This window comes from Nipponia nippon, unplaced genomic scaffold (assembly GCF_047370975.1).
Source record: "Nipponia nippon isolate SJK-2023a ecotype South Korea unplaced genomic scaffold, ASM4737097v1 scaffold_3, whole genome shotgun sequence".
NCBI classification, from domain to species: Eukaryota; Metazoa; Chordata; class Aves; order Pelecaniformes; family Threskiornithidae; genus Nipponia; species Nipponia nippon.
The window spans coordinates 92,733,509-92,754,405 of NW_028262347.1; the positions used below are offsets into that span (position 1 = coordinate 92,733,509).

At 37.7% G+C, this 20,897-nt stretch overlaps 1 protein-coding gene across 1 annotated transcript in view; it reads left to right on the forward strand.

The window, feature by feature from the left end:
- Positions 1 to 20,287, forward strand: part of RTKN2 (rhotekin 2) — a 37,270-nt gene extending 16,983 nt beyond the window's left edge. The window contains exons 7-12 of the mRNA XM_087767814.1: positions 1,329 to 1,423; positions 2,991 to 3,097; positions 4,118 to 4,249; positions 10,980 to 11,145; positions 13,053 to 13,160; positions 14,664 to 20,287. Of these exons, the coding sequence (XP_087623940.1) occupies positions 1,329 to 1,423; positions 2,991 to 3,097; positions 4,118 to 4,249; positions 10,980 to 11,145; positions 13,053 to 13,160; positions 14,664 to 15,217 (1,162 nt within the window). The 3' untranslated portion in view covers positions 15,218 to 20,287. The remainder of the gene's footprint in view (positions 1 to 1,328; positions 1,424 to 2,990; positions 3,098 to 4,117; positions 4,250 to 10,979; positions 11,146 to 13,052; positions 13,161 to 14,663) is intronic.
- The last annotated feature ends 610 nt before the right edge of the window (positions 20,288 to 20,897 follow it).

Consider the following 20,897-nt stretch of genomic DNA (forward strand, 5'->3'; position numbering starts at 1 on the left):
CTTGTTCCTCTGCAGAACCAAAGATTTTAAAACTGTATGTTCCCACTGTGTTATTAGGAAAAACAACATTTGAGAAATATTATGATAGAAGACTATTTTTAGTGGTGTTAGTTCAGTAGTGTCTTCTTACCTTTTACACCACTAAGCTATCTTATACTGTACTGAAGATATTTTAAGGATCTTATGCTAGATCCTGTTAGGGAGAGTAGTTAGTGATTTTGAAGGGTTTGTTTTCTTGTGAACTTTGTTTAAACTGCCATTAGCTAGGTGGAATTCTTACTGCATTGCTGGACTGTAAATCTGTTACTCGGTCTGAAGAGTATTTGGGGGAAAAGGTTAAACATGTACCAAATTTATACTAGTTTATTCCAAGAATTGCATTCCACATGCACTGTGCTGAATTGTAAATGTGATTTTTTTTTTTCCCTAGGCAAAATCTAAAACAAAGATATAACATTCTGAAACCTGTAAGCACAATGAGTGAAAGAGTCCTTTATGCTACAAAACTGACTGTAGTATTTCTGCCCAGATTTCTACATGTGAAGAATCAAGCTATTGGATACTACTAAAAAATGCATATATAAACAACTGTGTTATAAAGTGTAGTCTACACAGGCAAAGCAAAAGAATAGAGCAACATGGAGGAGCAGTATAAAGCCTTTTATTTTTTAACCTGTATTTTCAGATAAAGTTTATGTCATCAGTTGTTCTATTAACTATAGCAATTTTTGAACATATTACCAAATCTAATTGATTTAGGCCTAGGAATAAAAGCTGTAAAACTATTAAAAGTTACTTGGTGTCTGACTAGAGGAGAGAGATGCTTTTAGCATCCTCAGGGTGGAGAGAGGTTGGAAAGCACAGCCTTTACACCTGGGCTTGGCAGCTGCTGGCTCAGGAGTAAGCTTGAGCCCAGCTCGTAGGCAGTGGCCGCACGAGGTCTCCTGGCTGGCAGGTCCAAGAGAGGTGGCTATGGTAAAGACCACCTGATGGGGCCTCGTGGTGTTGGCCTGGACAGCAGGGCCTGGAAGTTGTGGGGTGGGAGGGAACTGGAGGTACTGCAATGGGTCAAGGCAGGAGGTAAGGATATAGGAAGCAGATGAAGAGACTGCGGGACCGTGCTGGTTTACACGGAAAACCAGAGATATGGGAATTCTGTGGGAGGAGGTTGGGGGGTGGCAGTCTGGTCATGGACAGGTGCTGCTTTGCACCTTGGTGTTCTCTTGTACCCAAATGTGGTATCTCAGGCATGTCTAGACTCCCTTTAATTACTGCCTGAGCAACGTGAAGCAGAAATGTCTGAAACATGCCTTTTCTTTCACATTTAGTGGAGCAAAGTACAGTTTGCTAGCATATACCACTTTGGGGCTGGAGAGTGCTGAGGACAATTTCAGGACCCACAACCTTACCATTACAGGAAATGGTAAGTACATATGGTACCAATTTAAGGAAATAAAAAACCAGTAACATTTTGCATTTCTCTCTCTTGTAAACTAAAGAGCTTAAAGAGATTATTTTTCTTGATACTTAATATGGAACAACTTTAATAAAATATTTAACGGCTCTAAAACAGGCATCTGTACACAGCTGAATAGACTATAAGTTGAGTAAAATTTCAAGTCCAGATGAAAATTTAATTCTTTTGGGAGTTTCTTCTGTCATTTGCATCTCAGTCTTATGTGAGTTGTAGCTATATACAAATTACTTCCCCTTCCTCACAACCAAGGAAAGGTATCAGAATGAAGAACAGCTTTTTCCTCTGTAGTCAGAAGGAAAGTAGAAAAATAGCTTCAGTTCAGCTAGGTTGTTTCAGGCCCAGATTTAACACAGGACGTAAGCATGCGTGCTTGCAATTTACGTTGGTCGCTGTACTTCAGCTTTGGGACAGCACAAGTTGGCAGCAGTCAGCCTAGATGCTAACACAGGGACTATGATTATGTTGCAACTGAAGGGAATGTTTTAAGTAGCAGGAGTACGGTTTTTGATACTTCATCCATTATTTTCTGAAAAGATAACCCCTCCCATAAGCCACCCTCTAATTGTTAACTTAAGACATGGGACTTTCACTGTATTTCACTGTAGCTTCTGGGAACTTTATCTTTTACTTAGGTAAACTTGACCTCAAAGAGAATTTCACTCTTTACACTTCATTAATCCTGAATAAGTACAGATTTGAAGATTTATGGGGCATTTGTTTCTTGAGGGTTGGATGAATAATTCTGAGTATCTTTGATATTTGTAAGCCTTTCTTTATTAGTACTTTATACTCTTTCTTCTTCAAATTCCTTTTTCTGTCATTAATTTACATAACTTAGTCTGGTGAGAAATGACCTACCTGGATATTTTGTTCATTACAAGCATTTCTAAAACATGACCAAAGAGAGAGTCATGTCAATGGAACGTTGTATTACCTGCTTCTAATTACAGAACAGAGAGCCTATTACATAGCAGAGCTGAGTGAGGAGGGATGTTGCAATTCATTAGAAAGTCCTTGGAATCCTAAAATGCTCTTCTAATGCTGAAGACAGAAGTAGATACAAATCCTAAGCCTTAATAAAACAATCTGAAGCAAAGTGCTCATGTGTAAATGTAGCTGTGCGCCACAATGGGATGGGCTCAGGCATCCCACTTAGATGAGATGGCCAGTGTACTTATCTTTCAAAATGTTTCTAGCTGTGAAATGAGATTTAGTGCTATATTTTATGTAAGAACAACTTGTTCTTACAGAACAATATCTCCATTTTTACTTGAAATTCTTTTGAAAAATCTTTTTTTTCTTTCTTTTTTTTTTGTTAATTAAAAAAACTTACTGAAGACTAAAAATCTGTTTTAGTTTAATCCTACAGGATGAGATCTCTTTCTTAAAATATGAAAAATGCCTATTTACATTCACGATCATAATGTAAAAATGGACGTAGAAAGTTAAGCTATATATTTAAGGCAAATATTGGGAACTAAGCGTCTTTATTTTGCTTGGTCTTTTCCCCCAGAGGAATCCTCTTTTTGGCTTCCCCTGTATGGAAACATGTGTTGCCGTTTAGTTGCTCAGCCTTCCTGCATGTCTAGGGATATGATGGCAGGATTTCTTAATCAGCAGGTAAGAAGATCTTGCTTGTGTTTACATCCTCTTCTGTTAATAGCTGTCACTAAGAGTCAATTGTTAAAACATTTGTTTTTTTCCTGAAGTGATTTCTTGAGGACTGTTATTTTTTTACCTGTTCTACCTAGAGCAAGGGGGAAAATTCTATCTCACAGCTGCATTTACAAACAGTGTCTTCAGTTGCTAAGTGTCAAGCAATAAATGTTTCCTTGGCATGCTTAGCAATAAAATTATTTAGGCTGTTACATAAAGATCAAGTATAGTTGTTGTTTCAGAATCGGTTTAGGCTGGTACTCGATGGCAGCAGTCCTAATAATGCTGTGGCTCTCATCCTTGTACATACCTCTCGTTGTGCTAGCACAAGAGTTCATATCACAGCATGGTGAACTGAGCCATATTTAAACTCATCCCTTCGAAAATGATTCATGTGAACTCAGTTTACTTCTCTATTTTGGTTCATTGCACAACCAAATGAGGAGGTGATGGTGGAGGGCCAGAGGGGCTGGGTCATTTGTCATGAGTGCTGAATTACAGGCTTTAAACTCATTGTGAAACTATAATGCATTTATGAAAGCTGTTCAGAAAATTTGTTTGAGAAAGTGGAAATTCTAAACAAATGTCTTTGCTTGACATTTTTTGAATGTACCATGTATTTCCAAAGTGAGATACTCTATATTTCTCTTATTGTGTAATTACTGTAGCAATAAAGGTGGTTTCTTTCTTACAGTGGACACCAGTTCTAGATTTCCTTCTGTTTGTGCGAACCAGCAGATTCTGTATTGCGAGTGTCACAAGACAATAAATCCGAAAAAACTATAAAACACCAAAAGACATTTAAAGCATTGCTAACATTTCAAAAATCAGTGACTCTGAAATGTTCTGCCGCAGAAAGTCTTTGTTTTAGGAAAGAATTCAGTGTGGCTAAGTTTTAATCGCGCAGGGCTGATCTGTGTATACCTTGTAATATGCTCTTAATTTGTAGTTTGTTTGCAATTTCTGACTGTTTCTTCCCTTTAGCAAATGATAGGAAGTCTAACTAGCTGGAGAAGGCTGTATTGCATACTAAGAGGTGGCAAACTCTTTTGTTATTACTCTCCAGAAGAAATTGAGGCTAAACTGGAGCCAGCATTGACAGTTTCCATCAACAAGGTAAAATTGGTTGTAGGGATTTTTTTTTTGTTTGAGTTTTTTGTTTATTCTGGGGGAGGTTGTTTTTGTTTTCAGACATACCTACAGTCATTTGGGCTCTAAGCTGCTGGTATGCAGAATGCTTTATAGGTAGCATGTGGGTGGGATATGCTTCAGTGAAATTTGCAGTCACTGAATTTCTTAGCAAGGACATTACATTTCTTAGCTGTGGACGTACGTTCCTTCTATTGCATTAGACTGGTTAACATAGAGGTAAAAAGGAGGATGTTTTTCTTTAGGAAAAGTGATAACTTGTTATATGACAGTTCCATAAGACAGCCCTTGGAAATGTATTGCTTACAGTCCCTTAGCAATGCTCTGGTAGACTTTTGTCCTCAGCAAGGTGAAATTTTAACAAAAGCTTTTTTGTTGGTGTGTGTTATTTGGCCACAGTCCTAATTAGAAGGAGAGCTGGGCAATTGTTCAAAATATTTTAGTGCCTTAAAATAAGCTGCTTTTCTTAAAACTGGTTTTGTACAGGGCACAATACCTTTGGAAGTTCTGTTTTCTAGGATGACATTATTGCTGCTTTTCATACCCTGATTCGAAAGGCTGGGTTTAAAACTTAAAATTAAAATGTTGCTTGCTACTTGGCTAAAGAAACATTAAATATTTAATTTGAAGTAAGTATCTAAGTGTTTAATTTAGGAATGTTATTGGAAGGACCTTCTAGAATGGCGAGCATTGGAGTGAAGAGATGCTTTCAAAAACTGTTTTTGGTGCAGTCATCAAGAGTTAATATCATGTAAGGCTGAGCAGAGGAATTTAATGTTATTTGCAATTGACGTAGCTAGATTCACCTTACATAAGTAAATAGTAAACTGTGTTAAGCACAGGTCAATCTGGATTCTGCTGCTGTACTACTTGAATGCTTGATGCCAACACTAATTCTGAAAGAAGCATTCCTCCTGTCCAGTTGCTTGTTCTGGCTGCTGTGCTGCTTTATGCCAGGGCAGGCATTAGGGCAGCTGACTGATGAATTGGACAAGGGAACTGATGTGGGTTAAAATTAGCTCATTTTGGGGGAAGGAGGAGGTTTGGCTTCAACTGTGGTTCCCTTTAATAAATTTTCTTATCCAGTTCACTACATGGCTACACAAATGCTTGTGTGGTACAAGGAAAGGGCTGGGCTATGATTGGGAATGTGTAGGGACATGGAGTAATAAAGAACTGCTGCTTACAACAGCAATATCAGCTTTTGGTGGCTTTAAAGTTTCTGGAAAACGTGACTGCATTCTTACCCAGAGTGTGACTTGTATATAAACAAGCATTTAAACGAGGGATAACAATGTGACCTCTTCTTTTTTAATGTGCTAAGATTTAAATTGATTCCTTAATTAAAAACACCTTTCTGCTAGTGCCGTAGCTTTTAACAAAGCCATTTTTTCTTCCAATTGTTCAAGCATTTACATTAAATAAATGTTTCAACTGTGATATATATTTAAGCAGGTTTACTTGCTTACCTCTTCAGTCCCTTTTAATTGCACTAGTCAGCCTTTGCCATAATTCTGCTTTCCAGCTGTTCACAATGTCAGTTAAGAAATGGTCAACTTTAGTAAATTATAGAATGACTAAATCCGTATTCTAAAATGTGACAGTAATATTTTTGAAAATTATCTGTCAGGCTATCTCAAATCTTTCCTTGGAGGTCTCTGTTTGTGTCTGTATCCTAGTTTTCCGTTTCCTTTTAAAATAACAATACTTAGGTATTTTGCTCCTCCAAGTTACCAATACACTTAGAACCTAAAATCCAACTTAATAAGCCTTTGCTGGAAGACTGTCCGTACGTTTGCAGAGTATCCTTAAAGCTAACATGTATTTATTCAATTTAAATTAAAACAAGAAAAAAATTACAATTTAAAATTTTAAAACGTATTTGGATACTTTGCTACTTAAACAGTTTCTCTTCAAAATAACTTAACGCCTGCAGATATTTTTTGATTCCTTTGATATTAAATTTCTCTTACAGTTTAAATGAAATCAAACTAATCATATGGGCTTGTCTGCTACATGTTGTTATAGAAACAGCAATTTCAAAATGAAAGTTGAGATTGAACATCAACTCTAGATGTTCTAACTAAAATGTCTTCTGGTTGCATATGTGGCATTTTCATTTGTAATGTGAAGCGGATCCTTTACATGTAATTGAAAGATACTTTCTGAAAAGTAATGAAAGCATCTGGATTTATGAGAAACTCTCTGGCAAATATTCACACTGATAGCCTTATTTCTCATTCCCTCTGAATCGAGACTTGAAGAAGCCATTAAGACCAGCAAAGTCATTACTTCAACTTCAGATGACTTCACTGCTACTGCTGTTGAGCAAGAATGGTTCTGCAGTTCCTATTATGCAAGTGCTACTATTATTGTTCCAGCTAAATGTGATTATAACATATTATACTGCACAACTAACTAAGTAGGAAAAGAGGAATTATGTTTTCTGTAGCAAAGTAAATTTGCCGGAATCCAATTTGAACAAGAAATATTCGTTATGGGCCAGTTCCTGAAATTTTTTCAAGTTTTCTTTAGTTTGAAATGAATAATAAAGGCCTTGCCTACACCTGATAGCTTAGCAAATCGGTGCATGTGCCAGCAGTTCACGTTAGTTGCTCAGCATTTGGAATACGTATCCTGTTGTGTCCTGGTCATAGATTATAAAACTTGTTTTGTGCCACGTGTGCCTGAAGATTGAGGAATCCTGGGATGTCTCTTTGAATTAACATAGGCCCGTGATTTCCCTCCTGGCATATTTTGCCAGTGCAATCTTTGATCTGGTGCCATGCACTCGTGCTTATCGTTGAGGTGAACAGGATGAGGAACAACAAGTGTTTGCAGCCATGGGCTCAGGCTTCGTAGATTGGTTGCTGAACAGTGTAGCAGGAGAGAAAGGACAAAATCAAGCTGGCATTTCTGCAAACTGTTACCTTGAACGACAGTTCTTGTTGGAACATCTGTTCTGGGCTAGGTCAGGTAGAGAAATTCGTTGGAAGATGTAGTGATGGCTGTAGCAGCATGACTTCAGGGGAACCATGCAGTATTTCTAGGGAACCAGGGAGTTCACCCTTGGACTGGATGTCAGTACGAGTTCTTGACAATGTGAACATTCAGGGAGCCAGCAATATGAGCAATATTCTCTGCATCAGGGAACTCCAGCAGTGGTGAAACAAGAGCAGCCCTGAAAACATCTATGTTCTCTGTAGTAAGGTCTTTGTCCCGCTGGTTGGCTTAGACAAGCCCTTGTACATGTGAAAATATTTTGGAAAAGCACAGACTAGTTAAATGCTTCCAAATATCTGGTATCTCATGTCGCGCTGCTCAGTTTAGTCCTGCAATTGCTTGAAAGAGATTGTGGATGTGGGCTGGAGAAGCAGATATAATTCCCAGATCCCACACGGTGGACCTTATAACACACATGTTCAAATTGAGTGGTTTGGAAACTATGCTTTATGGCTCCCTGGTGCTCCACAGAATGCTGGCTGGTCATATAATGCCATCTCCGTCTCCTGGTTTTTAGCTGCTGCATTGCACTGAAGGTAGCTAAAATGGCATAGAAATCCTAATATTGCTCTTCCATATTATGCTTGCACATTATACTTACCATCCAGTGGCCACATGGATGTTATGTTAATACAAGTTCACAAAACAATGAAGATGAAAGGAGAAAATATTTGTAGCTGATCTGGTGAGTTCGGTCTTGTGCATTAATGTGTTTGAAAGCCATAATTTTAAATTTAACCATATTTCCCTGCTTGCCTAAAACAAACCCCATAGAAATTGTTAACATTACAGCAGAAACCAGCACATGAACAGATTACATTTTGTTTCCAGGTTGTTGTTATTTCTTGGTTTATTTTTTTGTTACTAAAAACATGAAGGAAGTTTGTTATATGTGATTTGGTTTGTTTAATCTCAAAATAGACACACAGAACTGGATCTTAGGCTATTCAATATTTTTCTCAAGAACTGTAATTTGTTTTGATGTCTTGAAATGATCTTTATAACCAGTGCTCCTCAGTGTGTCGGGATTGGCTTAGCAGGAAAGTATTGCACCTCAGCAATAAAAAAAGTTCTCTCTCTCTCTCTTCTTTTTGTTGCTTGTTTTTTGTTTGCTTGCCTTTTTTTTTTTTTTTTTTTAAACTTAAAAGATGAGCTTTCCACAGAAGTATTATCAGGCAAAGAGATCTTTTGATTTGGGGGGGAGAAGTATAGAGGAAGGTTTGTATTTACATTGTATTTAAAAAAAAAAAAACCCAACCAACCAAACAAAACCCCAAAAAGCCAAAAACAAACAAACAAAAAACAAACAACAACAAAAAAACCAAAACCAAACCCAACCCCCTATCATTTTCTGCTTTAGTCTTTCCCCACCTTCAAAAAAATAATCTTTTGCATATAGAATGTAAGACTGGCTTCAGCTTCCCCAAAAGGATTATTTGAGTTCAAGATTCAACTCAGGCTTTTCCTAATCTGATCCACTGATTGTTTTGGTCTTTACAATACCTGTAGCAGAGTTGGTTCAGTTGTCTATAAAACCGCAAAAGGTTGAGCATTACTATAACTTGGTACCTTAGACACTTTCTTGTTGTTGTTTTTTTGGGGTTTTTTTATTATTTTTTTGTTAAGTGGAACTGGGCTTGTAGCGTAATTCACCCAAGCTTGGTAAATTCATCAGCCCATTACTGTATGGCATGTTGTATCGCTCCTTAAATATTCAAGCATCAGATATAGATTGTTGCTTGAGGATTTATCTCCTTTGAATAATACCATAGTTGTGGGATAAAACCTGCAGCAAACATTATTAAATAAACTTGTGTGTATGGTATGCTTGAAGTTCTTACCTGTCAAATGTTAATCTGTTTGATTTAATTTTTTTGCTGGTATCTATGGTTACCTGAGTTAATGGGATATAGAGCGCTTATGGATGAATTACTTCATCTCCTATTTTTAGACAGAAGAATTTAAATGAGCATATCCATCAGATATGCTACAAGCAGCTGTTGGTATTTCAAATGGTTACTTCAGTAATGCATTTAAAATCTGGGGAATGTTCTGGAGAATACTTTTTGTTTTTCTGAGTATCAGAACTAGGCTTATCCTCATGGGATCCCATGTGTAAACTTAATTTCTGTAGGTGTATATTTGACATATTTAGCAGATGTTTGACATTTGTTTGAATTGCGTAAAAAGGAACACGGTTGATCTGCCCCCACTGTATTTTGAGGAATGCTCTGAGCCCACCTTTGTGGTCAGATTCACTGTCCATCCAGAGAGGAGATGTTCAAACACAAGTCTGGCTGCGGTTGTTGGCTTCCTTCAAAACCTGGGGCGTTCCCCATGCCAGGGGACAGCCTTGTTAGGCAGGAGGGCACTGCATGGTCTTAATGTGTGTTAGGCAGCCTCGTGTCCTGCCAGGCTCCGCGGCCAGCCACCAGCTGGTTCCCTGGTGCCAAAACTCGTCATTTGGGATTATGCTGCTCTCCTGGATGTGCCGGAAATCCTTTTAAGAGCAGTATTTTAACAGGCCATTGCTTGTTCAGTCAGGTTGAATTGTATATGCAAAGATATTTCTGGGGTTTCTGCTTTTAATTCTGTAAATAAAGTAATGTTAATTATTTTAATTTGCTCATCATGTTGTGATGAGCAGCAATGTTGACTGGTTGAGTTCTGGAAATTTTTTCAGTTGTGTTTTATCAGACTTTAACTAAAATCTTTCAGTGTTTTACACATGAATTTTTTTTTTCCACTCAGTTAGGGGTAAGTGCTTTTTTTTTTTATTGTAGTAATGCCATAACAAAGAAACTAGATACTATGAAAATACCACCGCATCTAGCCTAGATAAAAAAAAAAATCAATTGAACTACGTCCCCGAACAGAAGGGGAAACCTTGGCTCTAACAGTGCTGCTGCTGTGTAATCCAAGAGCCTTTCTAACATTAGCTGAAGAAATTTGATAGACTTGTGATATTCTTCTCATATATATTTTTAATTGTTTCTATGCAGCTCTCCCTAACTAAGACAAAACTAAAATGTCTATTTAGAAATGACAAATCGGATTTTTTATATTAGAGTGAAATGTTTTATCATGTTGGAAATTTGTTCTAGCAGAACTGTATGAGTAACTGCTACAAATGCTGCTTTAAATGTGGACTAGATAAGTTTCCTGTCACTGTAGTATTAGCGCTGAATGTCCTGGTTCACTAAGATGGACATAAAATAGATACAAGTTTAGAATATGTCGCATAAACAATGACCCACACGAGTACTGTAGGAGACCTAAATAGTAGCTGTAACAATGTGGTTGTCCAGCTGAAGAGCTCAGAGAAAAGGAGCTGCTTGCTGTTATTGTAGATTATTCACTAAACTACTGTGGAGAAGGATGAGCTGTGTGAGAAGAGCTGGTGAAGGCACAGGGAGGGGAACCATAGAATGTACGTTCTATAATTCAGAATTAAACTGCAGTAATTCTGCTCCATTCCCTTATTTTTCATAGTTTATGCTATTTTAATAGTTTTATGAGAAAATATTTTTATAAGCGGTTCTTGACATTAGTTCCTTTTTTTTTTTTTATTGGAAATTAATCTGGATTAGATAAAAAAAGCCAAATGATACCACCCTCACACTGTCATTGGCCATAAGCTGATGCCAGTGTGGAGCTGAAGCAATAACTCATTACTATAGTTTGTCGTTCCTAGGAAACCAGAATTCGAGCTGTGGATAAGGACTCCAAGAGAAGAACTAATAACTTCTCTGTTATCAACCCCGTGTCTGGAGAGGCTGTGATGCAACTTTTTGCTACTGACAGTAGGGAAGAACTTCATAAGTGGATGGAGGCTTTCTGGCAGCACTTTTATGATCTGAGTAAGTAAGCAGGCAGTGCTGGCAGCATGCCCGCCAAGCGGGGTGTTATGTAACATCAAAGGGATCTTTGAACAATTTGAATTGGAATTGCCTCAGAAGCCTTTGTTTGCAACGATGAGAAGAAAAATGTTCTTTGGGATAATGTTGGGTGGCGGTCTAAACCGTTGGAAGGCAAATATTTGACTAAACCAAAGTCCACGTGTTCAGTCTGGGTTTTTGCAGGAAACCAGAAGCGGAATATGTCCATCAATCTCAAAAGAACTTCGTCTCTTTTAGCAGTGTTCTAGATAATTTTTTTAAGGACTGCTATTCTCACCATCTCGTCCTCCACTGTAGCAGGAAGAGTCCACCTCTGCCTAGGCATCCTACCAGTGGTGTGTTGGTTTTGTGAGATTCTGCAAGTATGAAACCTTTGGGTGTGGAAGCCTTAGTGGGAAGTGGTGAGGATGCTGGATTCATCTGGGCCCTTGACTAGGATGCAGATTCAGCCAGCCCTTGCAAGTAGGCACATGTATGTGGGATTTCCTTGCTTAGCAGTATTATGGATGAATTAAATTGCAATTTATTGCAATAGGGATTCTGTTGGTAATTCTAAGGTTTTGCTACTCCTTGTCACGTGGGAGTATGCTCACCTAGCCACACTCCAATCCAGTCACGCAAATACACGCTGCTTACTTGAACCTGATAAAAGCTGTACCTGAGACTTTGTAACGCATGATACAAATGAGATGATAAATTGATGCCCTGATCCTTTGGCTAACCACTGGAACAACGCTGTTCTTACATGAGAGAAGAAACTCATTTATTGGTGTAAAACAGTGAAGCGGTATTGAACTAGTATACTATGTTACTTGTTTAACACCAAATATTTATTTTAAGAACTATATAGATTAATTTGTCTTTTTCCTCTGCTTTAGTGGTTTGACTCACGGGTTTATTAAGAGTAGAGAAAAACTGTCAGTTATTATGCTGTCATTGACAAGGTATAGTTGGTTCCTGATAGTCATTTTTATCAGGTCAGAAAATTTAGTCAGAGGGCACACCAATAAATCAGTGAATTGAGGTTGTGGAAACTCGGTATTGTAGTTTGTATTTCTAGTCCTTTCTAACTCTGATTTACAATGAGAAAAGGGTCTATCAATTAAAGAAACACACCAAGTAAAAACTAGGGCATCCTCTTTAAATTAGCCATAGAGTGGGGTAAAAGAACTACTTCTTATTCATTATAGATAGAATACCCATGGATTTTTGAGACATTTTCCTTAGGTTCGGAAAAAATGGGTCACTTGGCATTTAAATGCCTTTTTTCGTCCCTGGTTCTAAAATTCTCTTAAAATTAATGTGCTCAGAAAACTTGGAATGATTGGTATGAACAGAGTAATTTTACTGTGTCTTGTTTTCCTTAAGGTCAAAGTCTATTAATAGAAAAAGAGTTTTCCTTGTCCCCTAACGGATAAAAGGCAAGTTATCCTCTATTAAAGACAGAACATTCCTTTACTGTAACATTGTAACATAGTTGTATAACATCCAGCTTGCAATATATTGGAGGATGTCCCCTATAACTTCATGAAGCTTCCCTAACCTTAAATTATTATTTTTTAGTTTTTTTTTTTTCTCATTAATTTATACTGTGTTTGGGGATTTGAAGGCAAATTACGATATTTAACCTTTCTAGTATAACTGTACTGCTGGGATCCTTAAAGGTAGTAGCTTATGACCTTTTGTACTAAGAGTACGAGTACAGAGTTGAAAATACAAATGCACCCTGAGCATTCCTGTTTAAACAACAGTAAATGCTTACTGTTTAGCATTGCTTTGGAGATAGTTTCCTAACACAACCTAATAACTTCAATTTTTTTCAAGCAGAAGTGTTTAAGTTCCAGTCATTGTTCTCTTTTCTCTCTCAGGCCAGTGGAAACATTGTTGTGAAGAACTTATGAAAATTGAGATTATGTCACCACGGAAACCACCTTTGTTCTTGACAAAAGAAGCGACCTCCGTCTACCATGATATGAGTAAGTGGGATTTGTCTTTTCAAGTTGCAGGGTAACAGAAACAACGTTGTCTGTACTCAGATGGCTTCTGGTGTTGCTGTTGAAATGCTGAGTTCTTCAAGGACAATTCAGACAATGAAAGAGCAACATAATTGCATACCAAGGAGTTCATATTAAATCTGAATTTGTAATAGCACAAATAATGAATACATTTTTATACTTTGAGACAAAAAATCTGCAATCTGAACTGTAACTAGGGAGCCCTGAACACATCCAAAAAAGCTGTCACTAGAAATAAACACTCATAGTAAGAGTAGTATAAAGCTCAGGGAAAAAAAAGTCCAGTCTGCAAACCGATAATGTCTTTAACTAGTTGCATGAAATTAATTTGCTGTTCTTAAAGCTATTTAAAGACTTACCTGACATAACTTACCTAATTGTTTGGTCTTTGGTAATGATGTTGAAAAATATGCTTGGAAAATCTAGCTAGCATGTATTTGAGACTTGTATTTTTACAGAGCAAAATGGTATGCGGCAGGATTATTTTAATAGTTTCATTACAGAAATAATATTTACAGACTAGAAAAAGTAGGTCACTTCGTTTTAATGGATCCGATGCAGTATTGGCTGAGAAACACTGTACAACTATAAATGCCTGACTGCTTGCTGCTCGAGATTGGAACTGTGAAGATGCTCAGAATGCCATGTGGGTCATTGAGTTACCGTGCATCAGAGCACTGAACAGTCAAGAGAGTCCCAACTAAGCTATGAATGCAGAGCAGAAAGGCAGTAAATCAACTATATAGAAGTTTTACGAAGGTAACACGGTAGCGTAATTCTACTGATAGGCAAACACATCAGTGAGGAGCAGAACACAAACTCTGTTTCACTCTTAATATACCAGTTTTTTTTCCTGCTTATTTATAGTATTCATAGGTAAAATCCTGTGTTGAAAATCATTAACGTGTGGCTTGCAATAGAAAAGATATTGCTGCTGTTTGAGGCTAGTATTACTGCAGTATACATAGAAAACTCAATATGAGGGATAAGAAATGGGGCAAGACAGTCTGAAAGCGCATAAAGAAAAATGATACATGTAAAGATGTCCCATTTCCTGCAGCCTGGAAGCACAAGAATATTTAGTCATAGACTTTTTCATGGGCCTTCTGTGAAACAAAATTTTCAAAGCACTATACAACAAAATATGTTTAATATCTAATACATATAGGTTTCCTAGTAGTACATTATTTTTTCTACTTTTATGTGGAAAGAAATATCAATGCCTGCTCTGTTGCCTCAATGCCAGCTGTCACGAAAACAGTTCCCTCCTGTCACCTCAGTTCTCTCTTTGAAAGCACATGTAATCTTTTCCATTTCATCCATTCATACTCTTAATAGTAGTCCAGACTTCATGAGACACAGTTAATACAGTTTTGTATTCTGAATAGTAATAACAAAATAGGTAGCAGTAAAATCATTGGTAGTGTTTTAATACGAGTTAATTACTGTCCCTTAAAATTACAGGCATTGATTCTCCAGTGAAACATGAGGGCTTAGCTGATATCATACAAAGAAAAATCGAAGAGAGTGATGGTGAGTTCCTGCTTGGCCAGCAAAAAGAGTCTGCATCTTCCGTATGGGCTTCACTCTTTGATGGATCGCATGAGATGGTTGTTCAGAAAAACACGCATCTGGGCCCAAGAAGAGATACTACAAGTCCTAATGATAGCAGAGGAAAGAAAAGAAGAGCTCCACCTCCACCCTCCGACAAGGCACCGTACAGTGCAAAAGCACAGATGAACACAGAGCAATTGGACAAGGAAAACCGGGAGAAGTCTGACCACACATCTGCTGGCAGTTCTTCATTTGATTCAAAGTTATCTACAAAAATGCAGCAGTTGCAGACACCCATTGCTGCTCCTCGCAAAATTGGTCCTTGCAGAAAAAGCAGCTTAGCTGACCATGGGAATCCTATTTCATTGGTTAACAAGACCAAGTCTGAAACCAAACCAGTACCAACCCCTAGACAGAAATGCATCACAGAAATGCTAGACCCTAGATCATGGTTGCAGCCATAAACATTATGATTAGCTTAGAAATGTCCCTGGAATTTTAAGTTTCTCAGCCTTCTACTATAACTATTGAGTCAAAATAGATTTTAGCATATAGCTTATAAGTATTGAGGCTAAAGTTGTTTTTTCTAGCCGGGTCATTACTACTAGCTGCAGTCTCAGCTGTACTTGTTATCGCTAACATCTAAATAATTGCACTAGTAACAGGGGGAGTTATCTCTATCTGAAATAACGGTGCTACTTCTCAGAAAAGTGGTTCAGCACTTTCCCCTTGAAAAACCGGCAGTGTTCAGGGTAACTCAGTGTCCCTGCAGCAGGGATGCTACCATTGCCTTCTACCAGTCCCTCAACTTAGCCCAACTGCAGCTCTTCCAACTAGTTCAAGCGGGAATTTCACACACATTCAGCACAGATCTTGCAAAGCTGATTTTCTTGGGTTCCATGCTTGGCTTCATCCAAAATAGTCTTATCTCTCTCTCACTGTTTGGGAACCACTGCTTATAAGATAACGTACTATGAAAAGTTATTGTGCTCTTCTTGAACGGCTCTGTAACTCCGTATGAATTTCTGAAGCGGTTCTATCAATTTAGTGTGGGATCTCCTAAGTTCTTGCTGGTACATGTACTGTCCGAATGGATCAGGATTATCTGTGTATGAGCAAGAATGCGATCCATCACTGCTGCTTATTTCGGACTAACATGAATGGTTAAAAGCAGTACTGTGTATGAACACCTATTCAGGAATTCATTTTTCTGGTTGTTTTTTCTGATGAATGGGGCTCTGCAGCATAGCTTCTCCTTTGTGGAGCCTCTCAGCTGTTCCTGGTAGGTAGCTGGTTTGTAAACACAGCAGTGTTACTCGTAAACAAATAGGGGGTTTTCACCACTCATTCTTTCTGAAATAGCAGAGAATAAGTACTTCAGGTGAAAATACTGAACTTTGATATTCTTCTGTCAGACTGTTCAGCATTTTCGTAAGAAGCCTGGGTTATTAGGGTTCCTGTGGCACCTGCAAAACATCTGTTGCATATGGGAAAGATTCTGTTTTCCTGGGTCCACACCTTAAATATCCAGCCCTTTCTTTGGTTGATGCATTTATCTCAGATGATGGAACTTATCGAAGAGCAAAGGTCTGCTTGCAGATCTCCCTCTAGAGCCTTGGTATTCAGATCTGTGTTGAGACAGTCATAGCAGCAACTGTATACATACAGTTCTTTTTTTTTTTTTTCTTTTTTTTTTTTCTGAAGCGCGGATGGCTTTGGGAGCTCTACCATTTCTTCAGAAGATATTGTGTGCATGGTTGGTTTGTTTTATCTATTTTTTGTTCTTCTGCTAAGCTCTTCGCTGCACAGCTGTAAAGGTATCTGAATGCCCTCAGTAGTTCATTGGGTATTTGGGATGGGGCTTGAGAGGCAGGTTTCATTTACAAATCGTTTCGCAGGATTAGAGCCCTTCGTTTCTAGAATGTCCTTGTTCATTCTTCATTTAATCACATTCCATTTTCCCTCTGAAACAACCATAATCATTCTTACAATAAATCATGCTGTTACTTAAGTAGATGGTTTGTGAATGGTTTATAAATAGGAACAGAAAAACTGAAGAATAACTACATGATTATGTAAATCAGACACAGTCGACTAAGTGGACTGCGCAACTCTGAACAAGAAATAGGAAAAATAAACAGGGGGAAAAAAAGTGTATTTTCCAAAATGCAGCTGCAGTTTATTTAGCTTTAAATCTAGCTTTAAATGTACCATGCTCTGGAAAGAAAGAATACCTTTTTCTTGGTAACCCCCTTCCATTTAGTTGTTATATTTCAAAATAAATCTCTTAAATACATAAGGCAAGAAGGCACCATAATGAGGATTTATTTTTGAATTCAACAGGCCATTGAATTTCAACGAGCAGTTTCTCTATTAAATTCAGTGGCTTTGTTTTGAACTGAACATACATATTTTAGGAAGGCATTTAATATTAATTTAAAGTCTTCAAGTGATGAGAATTCACTCATACCTCCTGTTGCAATAGTTAATTACCCAGGTACATTTTTCACTTGATTTTCTATTTGCATTTCTAGCTCCACCTTAAGTTATTTTGGTCTTTTTATGCATTTGATTGCTTATATTGATCTCTGTAGTATCAGCTTTTCTAATTGCTTGTGTGTAGTTATAAATCATGATTATGTCCCTTTTAACCTTTTCTCTGATGAGATGTACTGAATTCCTTAACTTTCTTATGGCAATGAATGTTATCCAAGACTAATTAATCTTCACATTCTTCTCTGTACTTCTTATGTATTGAAATATTTCAAAGTGTGATATCTGAATTAGATGCCACATGTCAATAGTGATCCATCAGGACTATATAGAGACGTAATGTGATCCTCTTACTCTGATTAATATCTCCCTCCCCTCTCTCCTCAAAAATCATATTGCCCTTTTTTTGTGGAAGCATTGCCTTGGATGCTGTCTTTTATGGCTCAAGTCCTCTTCAGAGTCTTTTTCAAGAATGCGGTACATCATCATCTTATTATCCTACCTTATTTTTTCTTAGAAACATACACCGTATTTTACCAGCGTTAAAATACGGCTCATGAAGTGATCCAGATTCCTCTGTATAAGTGACCTGTCCTCATTCTTTACTACTCCAGCAGTCTGCATGTCCTTTGCAAATTTATTGCAAGTGATTTTTACAGTTTCTTCCAGATCATTGATTTTTAAAATTGAATGCAAGGCAAGGTTTGTAGAGAGAGGTGATAAGTTTTTATTACATCAGTGACATGGGTAGGGGGGTGGGGAAAAGCAAACAGACAGGCCATTGAGTTCGTGTACCCTTTTTCCTCAGAGACTTTAAAAAATTTAATAAGATGGAAAACAACTATACTTCTTGCTGATTCCCTATTAATACTGCATTTTGAAATTAGTTTTCTGTCTTCAACATAACATTCTATATTGATTTGATCTAGTACTGGTATTTTAAAGAAAATGACATGTTCCTCTGGTTTTCAGGAGGTGACTTAGGCTTCTTACGGGTAACACCTCAGTGCAGGTGTCTTTGCAAGCCGAGCTTACTGTGTCAAAGAGTAAAATGCAACCTGTTGTTCAAGAACTATCCTCCATGAAGCTGTGTTGATTGACATTTTATATCTATCCTTAAATTAGACTCGTGAGAGCCAGTTCACTATATTGCCCTGATCACCCCTAAGCAAACTAGGCCGTTAATTACCCTGATCATCCTGCTTCAGAACAAGTGTTGTTCTTACAGTCCTGTGAAATGTCATGGCAGTGTTGAGACTTGTTTAACTAATTGCACATTTAGGCTGCTGCAGCTGGAAAGGCTTCTGCTACTGAATGTAGTTTCTGTTATTTTAAACAATCGCTTTATAATCCCTATTATGAAGCATCAGTCGACTTCAGGTTTTAGTATTTATTGTTACTGATTTAGCCATTTAGTCTTTTTTTTTTTTCCTTTCTGTATCGCCATTTATTATTGCCTTTCCATCTTCTGTTAAGCTAGTTTGGTTTAACTGATAAAAACTGCAGGCTGCCAGCAAACGTTGATCTTAACTATACAGTAAAGTCGCTTGTAGGAAATACATTGGTACTCAGCTTTTGTCTACACAAGAGAACATAAATATTAGTAATAAAAACAGAGCACAATTTTAGGAGTATAATTAGAAGATATATCTGTGAGGAAATTTGACATTTTTTGGCTTTCCTATATAGTGACAAATTGTAATGCTTTATTACTGATACTGGTCCCTTAGCATTGCATAGGCTTGTTCAGAAATTAGAACTCTTCCTTTTTTTTTTTTCTTCCTCAAGTTTTCCTGACTATAATGAGGATGAATATTCAAAACAGGAATTAAGACCAATAAATTGCTTGTACCCAAGCACTCCAATAGGAGGAAGCCAGCTATGTCGCAGTGTGGTACAGTGATGTTTTAGACTTTGCGCTGATTCACTTCCCAGGCTGTGTGGTTTTAAGGACGTGGCCAAAGGCGGTTGCTGAAGCCCGTCTATTGGTAGTGCATGGGGCTGGGGAGCTGTTAGCTTTCATCCTTCAAAGTGGAGGTGATGGGGAGTCTAGAGGCAGAGAGGTAGAAGGCAGCCTGTTCCTTATGGAACATGGTGGAAACGGTTTGACTGCTGCTTCTGGGCACTAAAAGAGAATGTATCCATTAAGCCATCTTACCAGTTGCATTCAATCATGAGGGGGCTTTAATTGCATGACTCAAAATATCAGTGACCAAAAACCAGAAGTCATTTGATTAGCATCTATAAACAATGCCGAGGTAGGAAATATTTCACAAAGGCACAAGTGACATTAGCCAGCCTCCTGCTGGGACAAGGCTTGGAAGACAGCAGGAGGCCTGTGGCTTCTCCCACCCCTTGCATCCCATTGCCCCACGTTCACATTTGTGCAGGCAAGTCGGTGTGCTGCTGCCTGGCAGTGGAGTCCATGGAAAAACGGTATTTGTTCAGAGACGCTGCACCCAGAATGAACGGCTCAAACTACCGAGTGTGGCACCGTGAAGACATGGCTGGCATCTGCTACTGCTGAACTACACGTAATTAGGTACTTTTCTGAGGAATATGTCAGGCCTGCTCTGAAAATTGTACCTGCTTGTTTGCTGCTGGAATGAATTAATTGCTGCTTAAAAGCAGAATTAAGAAGCGGGATTGCCGTCTTGAAGTCGGGCAGAGACAATAGTCAACCTGAACTCTTCCTTTAAGAATTACAACTTGAAAGAAATTGCTAGTCCAAACTTGAATATAAATTTCACAGAACATGAACAACTTTTGAAATGGTGACTGAACAAAGACTTAATTTAGTAACTTTTTATATTATACCTAATGTCTTCAGCTGTTCACTTGGTCTTGGAATGGTAGACGGTACCTTTTGCGATTTTAAAGACATTAGCTTAAAATGTTTACATTTTTACTAATATTGTGATTTCATTTTTTTTTTCTACGGTAATTATATTAATAGTTATTTTTACGGTACTTTGTACATATTTGTCCTATATTCAGAGTTGATTTGCAATTAACGTAGATTGCCTTAATGGAAAAACGCAGATTTGGACACTAATGTATTGTGAAATGTTAGAACAGAAATCTTTTTTTGCTGCTAACATATTGCATTTCTGTTAAAATATGCAAGTGAAATTAAAAATGTTTCTAGAGTAAAAGGGTTTCGGTGTAATTTTCTTCAGTCTAGAACTACATTAAGCTTTAGTCCAGTTTATAAACCATGGGTGATGGCTGCTGTAAAATTGGAGAACTTATGGGTAGCCACTTTTTTACTGGGCCTGCTGACTGTACCCCTCTAGGCTCGTACTGACAATAGCAAACAGTATTGGCCTCAGTTTTCTAAACTGGAGGAAGGGAGAAAAAAACCCATTTGGCAGCTAGCACTGATTACTCAACTAGTTGTCCAAGGTATCCAATAGCTCTCTGTGAATATGTAAAGTTAGAAACGTTATCCGAGATGCACCTTGTTTCCACAACATGCCTAAACGTTTTGTTTTATGTGCTATCTTACTTCTCTCATAGTCTTGCAAGAAAACGTGTCCTGAAGCAGATTTACATCATTCCGTCTGCTTTGTAAGGCGATTTCATAAATGAGCCACTGACACTACTAATACCATCCATTGATTTTTTTTTTTTTTTTTTAATTTATTTTCT